The sequence below is a fragment of the Durio zibethinus genome, chromosome 13 (genome assembly GCF_047325235.1).
Source record: "Durio zibethinus cultivar Kanyao isolate XHJ-2024 chromosome 13, ASM4732523v1, whole genome shotgun sequence".
Taxonomy (NCBI): Eukaryota; Viridiplantae; Streptophyta; class Magnoliopsida; order Malvales; family Malvaceae; genus Durio; species Durio zibethinus.
The window spans coordinates 23171310-23189178 of record NC_143174.1 but is presented as its reverse complement, the minus strand read 5'-3'; the positions used below and the strand labels follow the sequence as shown (position 1 = coordinate 23189178).

General features: G+C 34.2%; 2 protein-coding genes across 8 annotated transcripts; one reads left to right on the top strand and one right to left on the bottom strand.

The window, feature by feature from the left end:
- Positions 1-360: 360 nt before the first annotated feature.
- Positions 361-6175, top strand: LOC111303163 (uncharacterized). 7 transcript variants are annotated; one of them, XM_089742130.1, is made up of 7 exons: positions 361-1802; positions 1989-3281; positions 3712-4107; positions 4183-4271; positions 4351-4411; positions 4545-4636; positions 4780-6175. In XM_089742130.1, the coding sequence occupies exons 1-3, from the start codon at positions 644-646 to the stop codon at positions 4071-4073; spliced, it is 2814 nt and encodes a 937-aa protein (XP_089598256.1). In that variant the 5' UTR covers positions 361-643; the 3' UTR covers positions 4074-4107; positions 4183-4271; positions 4351-4411; positions 4545-4636; positions 4780-6175. The 7 variants fall into 7 exon arrangements, with proteins under 7 accessions (XP_089598256.1, XP_089598254.1, XP_089598251.1 ...); XM_089742128.1 differs by having other exon boundaries at positions 361-1901; XM_089742125.1 differs by having other exon boundaries at positions 361-3281; positions 4785-5786; positions 5891-6175.
- A 473-nt stretch (positions 6176-6648) lies between these two features.
- Positions 6649-12024, bottom strand: LOC111303165 (hexokinase-1-like). Its single transcript, XM_022899236.2, has 9 exons — positions 11520-12024; positions 9817-9967; positions 9546-9728; positions 8984-9058; positions 8708-8863; positions 8430-8528; positions 8215-8345; positions 7673-7754; positions 6649-7391 (listed from the first exon to the last, which is right to left on the bottom strand). The coding sequence occupies exons 1-9, from the start codon at positions 11789-11791 to the stop codon at positions 7044-7046; spliced, it is 1497 nt and encodes a 498-aa protein (XP_022754971.2). The 5' UTR covers positions 11792-12024; the 3' UTR covers positions 6649-7043.
- Between the last annotated feature and the right edge of the window lie 5845 nt (positions 12025-17869).

The window sequence follows — 17869 nt, the reverse complement described above, 5'->3', positions numbered from 1 at the left end:
TACAAAAAGTTTCTTAAATTTGCAGCGTTTCGACTGATACATCAAAAACGAATTTTATAATTAGGTAAAAAGCAAACTGCAACATTGATAGATTAGCTTTTCATTAGGTATAAGTTTTGGGTGTGGGGAGATTTTTTATTCATGATTAAAATAAATTACAAATTTTTGAAAAAATTTATATTAAATTTACATATCGTCCATTAAAAAACTATAAATCTCTTATTAAAAGGAATCGCTAATAGAGACACTCAAACCTATACCTTAAAATCGAAATATTCTAATTTTACCAACTAATCCTATCTATGTTGGCCTTTTGCTTTGGCTTGTCTCTAGGCTTTTTTTTTTTTTTTTTTTCTAAGGGAAGAAGTTTGATCATTGATTATTAACCAAGGTTGTTTTAAGGAAGTTACAGTGATACTGGTTAAAGACTTAAACAAGTTCATCTTTTGTTTTCGCATGTTAATGTTTTTCTTTGGAGTTTATCTTATAGGTTTCCAAAGTTCCCGAGGAAAAAGTATTGACTTTTGATACGGTGAGTCAATGCTTGAGGTATTCCCTGCAAACACTATAAATTTCATCGTTTTCTTGAGATTGAAGCAAATTTATCTATTGTTCAGAAAAGATCCTTGGTCCCGTCACTAAAATGTCTAAATTAGCCCCGACATTCTCCCATATTCACTTTAAGCTCCTCCTCCTTGCTCTAAGCCTTAGCCAAGTAAACTCCCAATCACATGCTGACCAAGAACAATCGATCTTACTTAAACTAAAAACATACTGGCAGAACCTGCCGTCCATCAGCCATTGGGCACAATCATTAGACTCTTCCTTCCATTGTAGCTGGCCTGAAATTACCTGCCTCAACAACTCTGTCGTAGAGTTATCTCTCAAAAACAAGACCATCAACAAATCAATCCCATCATTCATTTGTGACCTCCAGAACCTTAAAGTCATTGATCTTAATTACAACAACATCCCAGGTGAATTTCCAAAAACACTTTATAACTGTTCCAAACTTGAGCACCTGGACCTCTCTCAAAACTATTTTGTTGGCACTATCCCTGATGACATTGTCAGCCTAGGTCAGCTCCAGTACTTGAACCTTATGGCTAATAATTTTTCTGGTCACATTCCAGCAGCCATTGGAAGGTTACAAGAGCTAAAGAGTCTTCTGCTTTGTGTAAACCAGTTCAATGGTTCTTTCCCCACAGAAATTGGCAACTTGTCTAAACTTGACTTTTTGGGATTGGCATATAATAGGAAATTCCAGCCAGCCAAGTTGCCTTCCAGTTTCAAGCAACTGAAGAAGCTGAGGACATTATGGATGAGTGAAGCAAATTTAATTGGTGAAATCCCCGACATGGTTGGAGATATGACAGCTCTCGAGGTATTGGATTTATCTAGCAATGAACTAAGGGGAAAAATCCCAACTTCTTTATTCTTGTTAAGGAATTTGAAGGAGATCTATCTTTTCAGCAACAACTTATCCGGAGAGATTCCTCAAGTAATTGAAGCTTCCAACCTGACAGCAATGGATCTTTCTGGAAACAACCTGAATGGAAGAATCCCAAGTGATGTTGGGAAACTAGAAGGGTTATCGGGTTTAGTTCTGTTTTTCAATCAACTGTCAGGTGAAATTCCAGAAAGCATTGGACGAATCTCAACACTAACAGATGTTAGATTGTTCGGCAACAACTTGTCAGGCACTCTGCCTCCAGATTTTGGTCGATATTCAATGCTCGAGAGGTTCGAGGTTTCTTCTAACAAGCTTACAGGGAAGTTGCCTGAACATTTATGCTATGGAGGTAAGTTGCTAGGAGTTGTTGCTTTTGATAACAATCTCACAGGCGAATTGCCAAAATCACTTGGTAATTGTGGCAGCTTAACAATTGTCGATATCAGCGGTAATGGTCTTAAAGGGAGCATTCCTAGTGGTCTATGGATATCGTTGAACTTACAAATGTTGATGATAAGTGATAACAATTTTACAGGTGAGCTTCCCAAAAAAGTCTCGCAATCTCTTTCTCGACTTGAGATCAGTAGCAACAAGTTTTTTGGACAAATTCCCGATGAGGTGAACTCATGGAAGAGCCTAGTTGTATTCAAGGCTAGTAATAACCTCCTCAACGGTACAATTCCTACAGCATTGACAGCTCTTCCCTTTCTTACTACTCTTTTGCTTGATCAAAACCAACTACATGGCTTCCTTCCGTCAGCTATAATCTCATGGAGGTCGCTTAATTCTCTAAATCTTAGTCAAAATAAACTTTCTGGACCAATTCCAGAGGAGATTGGTTTCCTACCAAGCCTTCTTGAATTAGATTTGTCGAGAAACCAAATTTCTGGCCTAATTCCTCCTAACCTTGGCCTTCTGAGGCTCACTTTGCTCAACCTTTCTTCAAATCTTCTCATTGGCAGTATCCCAAAGCAGTTTGAAAATACTGCATATTCCAATAGTTTCCTTAACAATCCTGGTCTCTGTGCTAGTTCTCCACACATAAACCTTGAAAACTGTCGTTCACCTAAAAAATCTAGCATACATTCTCCACAAAATACTGCCAGGATTTCAGGTTCTGCGATAGGATTATTTGTCTTGATTTTGGCTTTTTCATTTTTCATGATTAAGCTTTGTCCGAAGAGAAAGCAACCGAGGCATGGATCGGAGCCAAAATGGGAGTACACCCGTTTCGAAGATATAACGTTTACAGAAGCACAAATTTTGCCAGAATTGATAGAAGAAAACAAGATTGGAAGTGGAGGATCAGGAAATGTATACCGTGTTGATTTAATTTGTTCGGACAGCGTTGTTGCTGCTAAAGTCATTTCGAATAATAAAAAGCTGGAGCACACACTTGAAACACAATTTCGGGCTGAAGTTGGGATATTGGGTAGAATTAGACATTTGAACGTAGTAAAGTTGATATGTTGTCTTTCAAGTGAGACTAAAAATGTTTTGGTTTATGAATATGTGGAAAATCGTAGCCTAGACCTTTGGCTCCATAAGCATCAAGCAGCAACTGTTTCTAGTTCAACAAAAAATGTTATCCTAGATTGGCCTAGGAGGTTGCATGTTGCAATTGGGGCTGCCCAGGGACTCTGCTACATGCATCATGACTGCTCACCACCCATTATTCACCGAGATGTGAAATCCAGCAACATTTTATTAGATTCTGAGTTCAATGCTAAAATTGCTGATTTTGGTCTTGCTAAGCTATCAAGCAAGCAAGGAGAAGAAACTATAACAGTTTCTGCTGTTGCTGGCTCCTGTGGCTACATAGCTCCCGGTGAGTAATGGTACAAAATTCATAGACATCTTTATGTTATGTTCCTCCACCCCTCTAGAAAAGGTTTCATTTAAATGTTCCATGTGTTTATAATTTTGACTCAAATTCCATTTAGCATAGCATTTTTATTTGTCGATAAGTTTGCTTAATAGACAAGAAATCTATGGATCAATAACGGCTTTTCGTAGGCAATCAAGTGAGAGAAGTATACACCTGTGAGGTTTATGAGACAAATGTTAGGATTTTGAGTTTTACAATGTAGAGATTGAGAAGAATTAGTGAAAAGAAACCTAAGGAACGAAGAGAGCAATGTTGGGTATAACGGGTTTTGGGTTTTTTTAAGGTTTAAGAGTAAAAAGTTTTAAGTTTTGTGAGTACAAATGTTGATTTGGTTTGAAGTTACCAATATGTATTTTAAATTGACTTGTAGAATACGCTCGGACAACAAGAATAAATGAGAAGATTGATGTTTATAGCTTTGGAGTAGTTCTTTTGGAGCTAACGACAGGAAGAGAAGCTAACCATGGAGATGAGAACAGATCGCTTGCAGAGTGGGCTCAGCATTACTTTCAGGATGACAACTCAATAGTGGACGCATTAGATGAGGAGATCAAGGAAGATTGTTACTTGGATCAAATGTACAATGTCTTTAAAGTTGGAATCCAATGTACCACAACATTACCTTCAAGAAGACCTTGCATGAGGAAAGTTCTGCAAATGCTAGTCCAAAGCAGGCATTCTTGTAATTATGAGTACAAGAATGCTGAAAATGACTCAGATTCCAGAATTTGAAAATGATGTTGATTTGGTGTGGCATGAATCCAAGGTAACTTGCGCAACTTTTTTTCTCAAAATTCTTGTTGATTTATTTGTAAAATTTTCGGTGATAAGCTTCCTGTAGGTCTTCATGAGAAGAAAAAGTTTCTCGTAGGTCACCCTCATTGCATTGTTGTGACCAGCTGAGCACACTTGGACTACAGAGTTCCAGTGGTTAGAACCAAAGCGCTTCCCTTAAAGTGCAAATTTATATTTACAGCTGTCACAATTATGATTTTGGTGCTAATGACAGGAATGAAAGCAAACAATGGAGATGAGAATATGAAAAGGGCTTGGCCATTACGTTAGAGAAGGTATCTCTCTTCCTAGGAGCAGCCGTCTGCTTTATTACCTGTCCATGGAAACCGGAGATCATTTGGTTTTTGCTTGCATTTATCTAACCAAGTTTGGTCAAGATTGCTGAATTGTTCACAAATCCATTGACAGGACTGGGGAATGGTCTGATGAATTTCGTTGGGCAAAACTGAAGCTGAAAGGCAAATCTCCAAGACTTTTCTTGATAGGAATGATGGGAAGAGGTGAGAATGAACAACTTGTTAAACTAATAGTTAAAATTCATAACAACTTTCCTACTTTGTAGCTTAAACATTTGATAAAATTTTTCATTTTTATCTCTTTCCATCCTTCCAATTAAGCAAAGCCTAAATGAGTTTATACTCAGGATAGCATGGAGCACATTTATATAATTCATCGAAAGCTGCAGCTGTCACGAATTTAAGGAAGAGTCCTGAATCCCACATCGAACATAATAAGAGATATATAAAAGTTCACACCATCTCTTCCTTGTGAGACATCTTTTATAGGATAAAATTGTGAGGTCAGGGAGGCCAAAACGGATAATACCTCACAAGAGTGTGAACTGTAACGGTTAGACTGATTTGAAACGCCGGATGAGTGGATGCGGGGATCTCGAACCGCACGAGTTCGAAGCTTAAATCTCGGCCCGTGACAAGTGGTATCAGAGCCAACCCTATACCCGTTCGATTCACGCCAAGCACCTTGAGGGAGGTAGGTAGGATGGTCAGCTTCCGTGACAAGGACGAGATTGGGTGAGGAAGAATGTCATGGACCTAAAGAAGAGTCCTGAATCCTACATCGAACATAATAGGAGGGTCACTAGAGTATATAAAGGTTCACACCATCTCTTCCTATCTCTTCCTTGTGAGAGACCTTTTGTAGGGGTTCACACCATCTCTTCCTATCTCTTCCTTGTGAGAGGCCTTTTGTAGGACAAAACCATGAAGCCAGGAGTACCAGAGCGGACAATACCTCACAAGGGTATAATAGAAGGGTCACTAAGGTATATAAGGGTTCACCCCATCTCTTCATTGTGTGAGACCTTTTGTAGGACAAAATCGTGAGGCCAAGAGGACCAGAGCGGATAATACCTCATAAGGGTGTGAACCGTGACAGTTAAACTGATCTGAGACGTCGGATGAGTGGATGCCTGGACAACAATCCCTCACAAGGGTGTGAACCGTGACGATTATACTGATCTGAGAAGTTGGATGAGTAGAGGTCCGGACAATACCTCACAAGGATGTGAACCGTGACGGTTAAACTGATTTGAGACGCCGGATGAGTGGATGCTCTGATCCCGGAGTCGCGCTGATTCGAAACTTAAATCTCGACCCGTGACACAACGATGCTTTCTGCTATAGCTGAGAGGTTAGATTCAGATTGGATGCACTTTCCAATGTTGATTAAGCTTCTAGGTCAAAGCTGGCCACTAAATGAGGATGACTTAGCTCAATGATATGTTTCTTTGTCAGGGCAAACGAAGGATGTTCTGCAAATCTTAGACCATAGTGGTCTTCTTCCTATGTATTTATAGGAAGAACAAATTCCGCAACTCTATTTTCGAAAGAAGAATGGGAGCACTTTGGTCTGACTTCAACTGAGGGTGAATTGCAAAATCTGGCTTCAAGATTTAAGTTAAAACATTAATTTCACCTATAAATTTTTTATTTTTTGGTCTGATCAAATCAATTTGACCAATAAATTTTTGGTTCTTATTGTTTATGGCTTTATGAAATTTGAGATTCTTTTCACCTTTATCCTCCTGTCTACCTCAAAATAACATAGGGTCTAATTTGGTCTAATTTGGCTAACATGTAACTAATTTTGTTTTGGACCTTTTCCTTCTAACTTCAAAATAAAAACTACTTATTCTAGGTATAATTTACCTGGCATATGTATAGTTTCTAAAAAGTGGGAGGATTTCCTTTTACTTTTCTCCCACTATGTATAGTTTACCTGGAATTCTAAGATAATTGTAGCTATGCCCTAACAATGGTGCATGTGCTTCCATCCTTGAGTTCCATTATCATGAAAGCACCACTATTTTTGCAAATCCTATTATTAATATAAGGGAGCTGGGAGCCTGGATCCAGTCTAATCGGTTTGCCGATGACAGGGAAGGAGCGAAATGAGAGCTAAGGCTGCCAACTCTAACTGTCTAGTAAACCATTTTATTAATCACAGACTAAATTCAGCTAGAACAAACAATTCAAACAAAACAATGGGCATATGACCTGTAAGATTACTTTTTTATTCTAAATGAGAAGAGATCAAAAACTCGAAAGAGGAGTTTACATACCCCTATCTTATTACCTTATAATTCAGGAGATGAGAACTTATACATGGGTGTACCAGTATAATCCTCCGACACTGTGAATGGAGTTGAGTGACAAGTTGCAGCAATGAAACTTCTGGCTACTATCGGGCACTCATTACATTTGATCCATTGCTCAATTATACGCTCCGAATGACCATAACTTAAGGATTTGCTGGCATGAACTCTTGGATCAGGAGATGCAAAGAGCTCTTAGTTCTGAATGGGTTGCAATAAGAACACAAAAGCTGATAATATACAAAAAATCCCAACAGTTATGATTCTTTAATCTCCCTATACTTCAACCATCTTCAGGACTCCTCAAACTCAAGGTACTGGGAGTGAGAGGCTGCCAGGAGGGCTGCCCCAATGCCAGAGCCATCATTGGAGTGCTCAATGACTATGTTCTTGGAGACTTCTTTTCCTAACAACTCCTCGAGGGTGTTCTCCATGCAGGTCCTGAATTTAGTGTAGTGCTCATACAACCCACCATCTAGAGCTACCACCGACTTCTGCTTTTCACCATCTTTCACTGTGTCTCTTCCTAATTTCTTGAGGATGCCTACGATTCCTGCAGCAGATAGGCGGGCACCACGAGTAGCAACAATATCGCATAGCTCAACAATAACTTTTCTCATTTTCAGGGAGGTATTGAATATCTGAAATAAAACAAAGAAGAGACAACATAAACACAATAAAACCTATTAAAGCAGTGAATTCACGTGATAAAATCTCATTAAATCTCATGTAAAACTACTTTTCTTCAAGAAACTCAATAAATATCTGTTAAAGGGAGGTTTTGCAGTTGAAGTTAAATTCCTTCTTGTTATTATTGTTGTTTTATTTCCAAACAGAAGCATTCAGAGGCAGAAAAGGAAAGCGGCCAAAAGGATTTACAGAAAATTATACATTCATACAGCAAACATCTAACATATTCTACCTCTAAGATATCCTTTAATTTGGTCCCAACCACTTTCAGATCCGGAGATGTGTCATGATGCATTGCAGACATGTGAGGAGTTCTGCAGATTTAACAGATAAATGTTAAACAACTCTCCAAGCACTCGTCAGGCCCAAAACCAAAGACTGCTAAATTAAATATTGGAAAAACAATTATCTTACGGATTCAAATTGAACATACTTAAACAAGTACCATAGTCCAACACATATCAACTGCCTAAATTCTGTAACTAAACAAATCATTAGACCAATCTAGATTAGATCAGATTATTATTGAGTTGGGTTAAGGCTCCACAAGTTGTTATCCTTCCAATGTGAGCATTGTTAAGGGTTAATATCAAGTGCTAGGGCCTCGGGGTCAATAAATGATGAGTTTGCAACCAAAGGCTGCACATTGAAGGAGCCATGAGATTCTAAGATAGCTACATGCATCTAAGTCCCATTGCAAAATATGACATATGGAAAAATTACAGTACTCTACACAATGAGTGAATTTTAACTGGGGAACATAATAAAGGATACCTGAGTATGAAAGGAATTTTCAACTTTGGTGGAACAGTATCACCAAAAAATGCAGCTTCTTCAGCCATCTTGCACAAAACTCTACGTACAATCTCTCCCAAATACATACCAGAAATAATTTTTTCAAAAATCTGGAAACAGTAGCTAATAAAGTTACATCTAGCTTATAAAAAATTAGTAAGTTGGAACTATAAATTTGGACTGAAAAAAGTGACCTGCTCTCCAGGGTTTAGACTCTCAACATCCAGTGCTTGGTCATATTCTGTTAGTGGAAGGTGTGAAGACCGAAAGTTACCCCACTCCATGTTGATAACCTGCAGAAATGAGGAAAAGGTTTCAGAACTCTTGACTCATAGTAATAGCTAAGTTGCCTATTAAGAATCACAAGTGCATCTGACACAAAAACAGGGTAGAAGTTTAGCATAACAAGGTTGGTCATATATTTGATCAGATATTAGAAGAAGTAGAGAACATATATCTTAACACTACCTACCATATCCCCTGATTTAGGTAAAAGACCGTGCCATTTGGGAATTGCATGGGCACGCTCTACATAAGCTGCATTTGTGCCTGTACCCAATATCACAGCAGCTACAACATCTGGGTTATTGTATCTACCACCAGCCAATGTACCAATTGTATCATTGACCTGCATATTCCGCAAGAGAATTTGGATTACCAACTAAAAACATTATCCAAGTAGAAGCACCAGATCCCATCCAGTGAAGAGAAAATGCAACACACTGAACAGCAGAAACAAATTACTCACCAAAGCAGCCACACGCATGTCAAGGCCAACCCTTTCCATCGCTTTGGTCAATTCTCCTACAACATCTTGACCAACCTACACATACCACCCAGGAGAAACATTAAGATCATACCAGATAATATAGCATAAAATCATTACAATATGAAATTCTGAATGTCACATGCATGCTTCCCAGACCATCTATAAGAAGAACTTGTCCTCTCAGGTTGATCATAAAAAAGTTAAATGTCTATAAATTGAACTGTTGCTACAAATTAAGTAATTAATCAGAGATTACATGCCAGGCCAGATTCTAAAGGACTTATTTGAACACATCGCTTCACCAACTTAGTTCCAGGGTCTAAACATAGCCCATAAGCACAAAATGTTAAGATTCTAAGAAGTGGGGAAAAACAAGGTCAGCATGCCATAGACTTTGGAAAGAAAAAAATAGAATAATAATGGCAGGAACGAAGTCCTAATTCCACAAAATGTGGACAATGGAACAGAAAGAAAATTAATGACCATATAACAAACTACCATACAAGGCTGCAGACTCGGAGTCAAGGTTATTAGAATTAACTGTGTCATCTATTGAGAAACCCTTTGTCCATTTTATAAGAGCCCCTGATGATATCGATGTTTGCCTAACAGGAAATGAGAAAGTAAACCCCAGCTCCCTTTGTCTACCAGGTGAAACATGTAAACCTTCACTTTCTGTAGCAACAAATTTTGCAAGAGCTGCAGCAATGTAATCAAATAACGCCTGCAATCACATCATATAGAGAATTTCAGAAAAAGAACAAACACAGGCAGGATTAAATATTGCTAGGTTGCATGGAGAAAGGCCTCACATCTGAAGATCCAGTCATCAAATGTGGAGGAATTGAAACTTCCTCAAATTCCTGCTTAACAACACGGCTTTCTTTACCACCCAACTGTACACGTAGGACACGGAAATTTGTGCCACCAAGGTCCAGGGCATAAAACAGCCCTTTCTCATCACTGGAAAGTTAAACATGAAAATATGACAAATACTTAGTTGAGCTTTCAACCAATGTAAAACTCTAGGAAACTAGGATATTTCACACCATGCAAAATTTTACTACAGTTGAGTAACTTCTTTTCCTTGTTGTAAATTATGTTTTAAGGAATCCATTGATTAGAATTGCCACTTTTTTTATCTAGAAATGTTGATAAGATAGTTTATGACGCAATCAAATGTAAAACGAAAGTTTATTTGTAAAGTCATATTTACCAATCATCCTTTTCTTTCATAATAGAAGGCTACCGCTCACATGTCCCCCCTCCCTCCCAAGAAAAGGTAAACTCTTTCCCTATTATGACCTACTAGCTATACATATGTTCAGCAGCAAGCCAAGAAAGCATTTTTCTCTGGCATATCATCTCTCATCACCCATTAGCATAATAAAAAAATTAAAGAAAAAAATCCTCACTAAAGTAAACTGGTATGAGTATGTCTTATGAGAAATTAATTTTATACCAGAACTTAATTAAATGTTAAAATGATATCGAACCAAATATTCCTCAAACTAAAAGTAAATTGGAAAATCAAGACATTGTAGACAACAAGCAAAATTAGTGCTCAATATATAGAACAAAAAACTCACTCTCACAGATCAGAAAATAGCAATATCACATGACAGAAACATCTCACATGGATAGTACAAATTTTATAAACTCTAATCAATCAATACGCAAGAGAAATTCGGATTGCTTATCCATCAAAAACTTGACATGACATTCCACTCAACTTTAATATTCTCTCAGAAAACCGTTCAACTTCAACAGCAGCAAATCGTCGTAAAACAAAGTCAATATAGAAGTAACCATAGGCAAGAGAATTTTCATTATAAAAGCTCTAACAAAAGCAGTAAATAAAGCACCTATAGTCAAGGACCAGAAATACACTAAACGTAGCAAAGCTTTAGACGTAATCTATACATCAAAACATAAATTATTTATCCCATGAAATGAAAGCAAAAGGTTGACACTGATAGGGAAAAAAGAAAGGTAAATAAGAATCAGTAAACAAATAGTTTCTCCACAAACGTAACCGATAAATCGACTTTAATGCAAGAACAAAAGCATAAAGTTCTTAAGAATGAATAAATATAAAGTTAACACAAAAAAGGTATCACAAAGTGGAATCCAACACATCAATTACCCAAAGTAAAATTCGAAACTACAAAAAATTTTATCTTTTGGGTATAGAAGGTTCGATTCGAGACATTTAATTAATCTCATTAACAGCAAATTTAGATGGACCACAGTGTACCACTAAAGCCACCAACTTTTAAGTTCTAAAGCTTCTTCATCACATAATTTAGTTAAATTTCAATCATGAATTAAACTTTTCTACAAAAATTTTAAAAAATAAAGCTTATAATCAGAGATAATCAATCAACGGACCATCTTTATCCAATCAACCTTTCTATGATTGAATCATTTAAAGGAAACAAAAAGTTTCAAAGTATTGGAAACTGAACTTGTAAGGGAAAAAAGTTGGTTCATTTGAGTTGATTTGTTAATTTACCCAGTGGGGAGATTATCCACATAGCTGATGATCATCTTGAGCTTACTGCCACCTTCTGATGCGAGCCCCGCATGCATCTCAACGGTCATAGCATCCGCCACCTGTTTCAGTTTCGAAATTGGGGACCCACACTTTTCCTCGAACTCTTTGAGGATAGCCATCGCCCGGGCCCACTTCCCCGAATTCTTCATCCTGTGACGCACCAACAACGCCGCCCCGGCACACACCGCCGCCGCTCCCACCACCGTCGCTCCCACTGCCACCTTCCCCATCACTCCCACAACCAAATCCTTAATACCAATCAAATAAAAATAAAAATAAAAGCAAAATCTTTTTTTTAAAGTTTATCCGAAAATTCAAAATTCTATACTTTTTTTTTGTGTTCTGCTTCAGCAAATGCCAATGAAGCAGCTTTCCTGGGCTGAAAAAAAAAAAAAAAAGGAAAACAAAGAAAAAGATATTTATAATTATAATTTTTTTTTTATTTGCTAAAATAAATTTGTCCGGAGCTGCGGTGAGAAGAAGATATTTAAAAGTGAGGCGTTGGGAAGGTGGACATGATATTGGGTTGGAATTACGATAATGACCTGTCAGTTTGGAACTTTTTTCACTTTTTGTGGTTCTGACTGAGAGTTTAAGGAACGACAGGTGTTTGGTTTTGGCTGACATGCATGTGCAGACTTTTACAATTTGGGAATCTTATTTTTTTACAAATTAGATAAAAAGTAAAAACATTTTTAAAACAATATTTTTTTTTCTTAAATTTTAAAATAAATTTTTTATTTTTATTTTTTTAATCAATTTGTTCCTTAATTTTATTGTTAAATCCTATGTGATGTGATAACTGACAAAAAATTTGATGTGATAATTGTGAAAAAAAAAAAAAAACATTTTTTATTTTTATTAATATATTTTATAAAATAAAAGAATTTAAAAATAAAACTTCGTTAGGTTCTTGGAAAATGGACTGACATATGAGATTTAGCAAATGAGTACTTAGTAATTGCTAATTATAGAATATCGGAGTAACAATGAAATTAATAAATTCACTACAAAACTTTCATCTTTATTATAATATTTTTTTGAAATAATTTGTATATATATTACAAAATATTTTATTTTTGCAGCATAAATGACAATATATTATAATAGAATAAAAGTTACATTTTACAACAAAAATGTATATAATTAAATATAATTCTTTAAAATAATTATATAAATAACTGAATTAAATTTCTATTATTAGTTCAACTATTGCAATTAACCATCCATTTAATTTTGAAACCAGGATTGACCACAGTTTGGTATGAAAAAGCCAACAGAAAAATCTGACTCAGCATCTCATCAGTATTGATTTCTTGTTGGCACGCTGGTAGTTAATTTAGTCACCAGATTTTGGAAGTAAGGCACATGGTTTGAATGATGAGAAAAAATCAATTCTTGTTTTCTTTGACAAATACAGATTATTTTACTAAGATAATGATGGATCATTCCACAATCACGTTAACTAATTAATGAAAGGTAGAATGATTTTTTTTTTATTCAGATTGGACACTTGTTCGTAAACTTTTTTATTGTAAAATATTTTTTTATTTATTGATATTAAAAATTAAAAATAAAATAAAAATAAAATTTTAATATGCGATTTTCTTTCTAATGAAGTTATTGATATTTGTTTATATAGATCAATAAGAAAGTCAAAAACCCAAAATGCATTTAAAGCATATTTTTTAATTATGTTAATTGTGATTAGAGCTTTTCATTTTTCGAGTATTTGGAGTTAGAGCATTTCTTTTGAATGATTTACTTGGTATTAAGAGACCATTTTAACACTTTATTTGATAAAAAAAATATATTTTCATTACTTTATTTTGAGATTGAATTTTCATCGATCATTCAAAAGAAATTCATTTCTTCTAAAAGATCTATTTTCTCACGCACCAAAATTATTTTAACCATAGATCAAAAGTTTCCTTTTATGGGAATTTGATTCTAAAGCCTTTTAGCAGTAGATAAGAAAAGCAGTGTACAAATTTTAAAATCTTGGAACAGATAAATAGCTGAAGGCATAAAGGATGCAATGTTCGAAGAAAAAGCTTCCATAAAAAGAGAAGATATAATAGAAATATGAAGAGAATCGATCCTCAATTATTGATTTGTAATATAAAATATAATATAATGATATGATACGAATATAATATAAAAATAATATATAAAAAAAATTAATTTAAAATTTTAATAAAATTATATATAAATTTTAAAAAATAAAAAAAAATTTATATTTTTATATTAATATGAATTAAAATTCAATATAAATATATAAAATCCGATATAGCTACCGAGTTAGTGCTTAGCGGGCGCCTGGCCCGCGACTGTCGGTGCCAGATATCCATAGGTGGAGCGGTGGAACTGGTACATTTGCTTAATTACAACAAAAAAAATCCACATTAAAAGGCAAAAACCAAGCGGCGCCAAAATATTTGACGTCAAACTTAAGATTATTAATATTTCCTCTCATAATACCAGTTCCATTACAACACTGTATAGAATGAAAATGATTCTCATGTTCAACATTGTAGGAACTTCTTATTAAAGCAAGCGTCAGACTTAAGATCAGTTCCACGTACACTAGATACTTGTCGTTGCTTTTACGGTAGGATTTCAGTTCCACTAAAGCCGGGAATCCAGAAAAAAAAAAAAAAAGTAGGTACTCAAAAGCTTTTGGGTTATTACAAGGCAAATATGATCAAGTGGAACATGGAAACCTTTTGTTTGCATTCTCGTATCATGGTTTTTTTATTTTTTGGTTACTCTTCTTTTCTTTACTTGTTGGTGCTCAGATCAGATGCGTGAATAAGCATTATGCCGTGTCGCTGTTGGCCCCATGATCCACAAACTCCATTTTGTTTCAAGGTGTTTCTGATCTTTTCTGAGGGGATGGAATTGGAAGACAAAATCCTCTGCAGGAGTAATTAGCATATACTTCTGTGATTAGGCTCAGTACTATTGGAGTTCTTATAGGCAAATAAAAGAGAAATGACCGGCATAGAAGAATCTCACTATATGAGTTTAGGTTTTTAGTGATGTTTTTTTAATGTTTAGTGACGTTTATAAGATTTACAACGTTTGCGAAAAATGATATTCAAAGTATCAGCTATACATGTGTTGTGAAAAATAGTAGCATTTTAAAAAAAAAAACCACTATATTAACGGCGTTTGCATATGAAAAATATCGCTATATTAGTAACATTTATATTTTTGAGACGCCGTTAATTTAGTGGTATTTTTATCATAAAAACGTAATTAAATTGGTAACGTTTGTATAAAAAAAATACCGTTAAATTTTGAAAATAACGACATTTGTAGTAAAAATGTCATTAAATTTAACGATATTTTCTGATATAAACATTACTAAGTTTAGCATTTAGTGACATTTTTAAATACAAACGTTGCTAAATAAAAAATTTTATTTTTTTTTAATTTTCTTTTAATATTTATTATAATTAAATAAAAATTGTTAAAAGAAATAAAAATGAATTTAAATTCATAAAATGAATATTATAAATATTTAAATATCTAAATACATAATTTGTTTCAATATGCATGTAATACAAAGTTTAATACATACAATAACATTCCACTTTGCATTTGTTTTTCTATTGCCCATCAACGGACTCCATGGAACGAGTCACACTTGCTTTGAATGAAGCCTACAATGCCCATTCCTCCTCTTGGCTTCCATTGCTAAAGAGAATATTTCTCCAAGAACCTTAAAATGTGTTGTTAGAAATGCATCACAGTACATTTCACTTATCTTCTCCACAATTTCATGTTTCATTCGATTGAAAAATGTAACTGGATAAGCTATAAAAAATATCATAAACTTTGTAATGCAAGATAAAATCAAGGAAGATATACAAGATCTCATTGTTACATATATGCAGAAATAACATAGAAACAGATTTAACCAAAGCAACAAACTAAGATATATTTTTTAGCTAATGATCAAGATAAATGCACAAGGTAAAATGATGTACATTTCCTCTTTGAGTGCATTTCACGAAAATGCCTTTCATAATCATAATTCTTCCATTTTGCATATATCGTTATGAAATTGCTAGACTTGAAATGCAATGCCATATAATTTGAGAGAAAGAGAATATATGAAAGGCTGAGAGATAGATCTTCAATCAAGTTCATGTTTGATTGCATTGAAAAAAAGATAAAGATTATTTGATTCAATGAAGTTTATAAGATAAACTATTTCAAATCATATTTTTAGCTCATAAATAAATTCATAAAAATAAATGGATTCAAATGCTTTAAGAGAGAAATAAACAAATTCTTCAAAATAAAATGACCACGCAACAGAGTTTCAAGAGAAAAATACAAATTGTGTAATGGATAAATCAACCATGTTGCACCTTGAATTGATGGTATAGCTGTGGCTATAGAGATCAATGCTTTTTTAGACTTAGCAGTAGCAAAAACTGTATCATGGAATTATTAGAAAGTAATTGAAAAAAGTATAGAGGACCAATCCAAGTTGATAGGTCTATAGTATGCACCTTTCAACTGCTACAATTCATCAATCAAGTTTGCTACAAAATTCAACAAGAAAATGATAGCAAAATAGAGAAAAATCAGCTTAATGAACTAGTAACTAAAGTGATACTTAAAATAAAGAAAAACAGAGCATTAACAACTAAATCTATCCAAACACCAAATGAATTCATGAAAATAAATGCAATCAATTAAAAAATAATGAGTAAACATGCAAAACTAAGAATGTAAAATATGAGAGAATCAAATCGAACACCTAGAATGAGAGAGGATCATCATTCATCAAGTCTCATGCATGGATCATTTTTGCCTTCTAGATTCAATCTTAACTTTAAAGATTTAACTGTACTTGTACATATGGAATTTAAGGTTGAATTTTTACTGAATTATAGCTTTATGAACTAGGAATCTAAGAAAAAAAATTTGAAGCAAATCAAGTAGAATTCACTGAGTTTTGATCAAAAGACTGAAGATAGGTCATGTGTGCGATTTTGAAACCAGATTTGAGTTCAACGTGAATTTTACAGAATTTGAAAGGAAATCATGAGAATTTGTAAATTTCATTTTGAAAATCTTAAAGAACATTCAAAAAGAATGTAGGAAACCTAAAATTGTAATAAGACTCAATTAAGAAAACTGAAATTAAAAGTTATTTGATTGGAGAAAAAATGAAAATGATAGCAAATCAAGTTCTGACAAGAAAAATGAAAGGTAAAATATCAATTTGTGCTCTAAGTTGCACTAGAAAAGATATATGGAAAGCATGAACTTCTTATATGACAGCTGATTAGTCATAAAATATGACTTAAACAAGGTTCAAGAAAGTACGAACAAGCTCAACAAATATCATACAGACATTCATGTGAAACCATGGCTTTCCACCTTAAAACCCTTAAGCTTCTGACAAATTATTAAAAGAAGTTCTTTTTGTAATAGAATATAAGATTAAAGTATATTCACTTATCATGAATTTATACTTTTATACAGTTCTCTTTATTTGAAAAATTTTCTTTCAAAACAATTATGTTTCTCACTTTCTCTCACACTCGCCCAAGCATATTCAACACATTAAATCGAACAGCAGGCAAATATTTTTATATTAAACCAGCAGAGATAAAGCAGGAATCAAAGCAAAGCATTCATATATAGATATGAGATAAGTGAGAGCAACCTTATGCTGGAGTACTCAAAGAGCTTTCTAGTGGCTAAAAAGACTAGAAGAGCTATCTCAGCATCGCAAAGAGTGGAAAGCTCATGAAAAAGTCACCTGCCTTGTTGCTACGTTGTTAATATTCTTGATTTGAATTTTCTTTCTGGCCATTCTCTTCCAATAAAAAAGCTAGGGAAAGAAAGCAAATTACAGAAAAGAAATAGGGGGTTTAAATTTTGGAAAAAAAATTTAGTCATATCATTTTTTCACGATACCGGCATTTACTTAAAAAAATGTCACTATTTGCAAAAATGATTATTGAAGGTGTTTCAGGTAGAAAGTGTCTTTAATGATCCTTTTAAATTTAAATTTTGATAAGAAGATTATTGAAGACGTTTTTTTACCCAAAAACACATTCAATAATCCCTTCTAAATTTTTTTAGGGGATTATTGAAGGTATTTTCTGTAAAAAATACCTTCAATAATCTTTTTAAATTTTGATGAGGAGATTATTGAATGTATTTTTTTTATAAAAAACGCTTTTAATAATCCTTTTTAATTTTTTAGAGGAAATTACTGATAGCGTTTTTTAGTAAAAAATACCTTTAATAATCCCATCTAATTTTTTAAAGAGAAT

Excerpts from the sequence above, each read along its gene's own strand:
- LOC111303163 (XM_089742127.1), top strand. The coding sequence starts at position 644 with ATGTCTAAATTAGCCCCGACATTCTCCCATATTCACTTTAAGCTCCTC. Across the intron at positions 3,282-3,711 it reads CTGTGGCTACATAGCTCCCG|AATACGCTCGGACAACAAGA; the intron begins GTGAGTAATGGT and ends ATTGACTTGTAG.
- LOC111303165 (XM_022899236.2), bottom strand. The coding sequence starts at position 11,791 with ATGGGGAAGGTGGCAGTGGGAGCGACGGTGGTGGGAGCGGCGGCGGTG. Across the intron at positions 9,968-11,519 it reads GTGGATAATCTCCCCACTGG|TGATGAGAAAGGGCTGTTTT; the intron begins GTAAATTAACAA and ends TTAACTTTCCAG. Across the intron at positions 7,755-8,214 it reads AAAATTCCTTTCATACTCAG|AACTCCTCACATGTCTGCAA; the intron begins GTATCCTTTATT and ends TTAAATCTGCAG.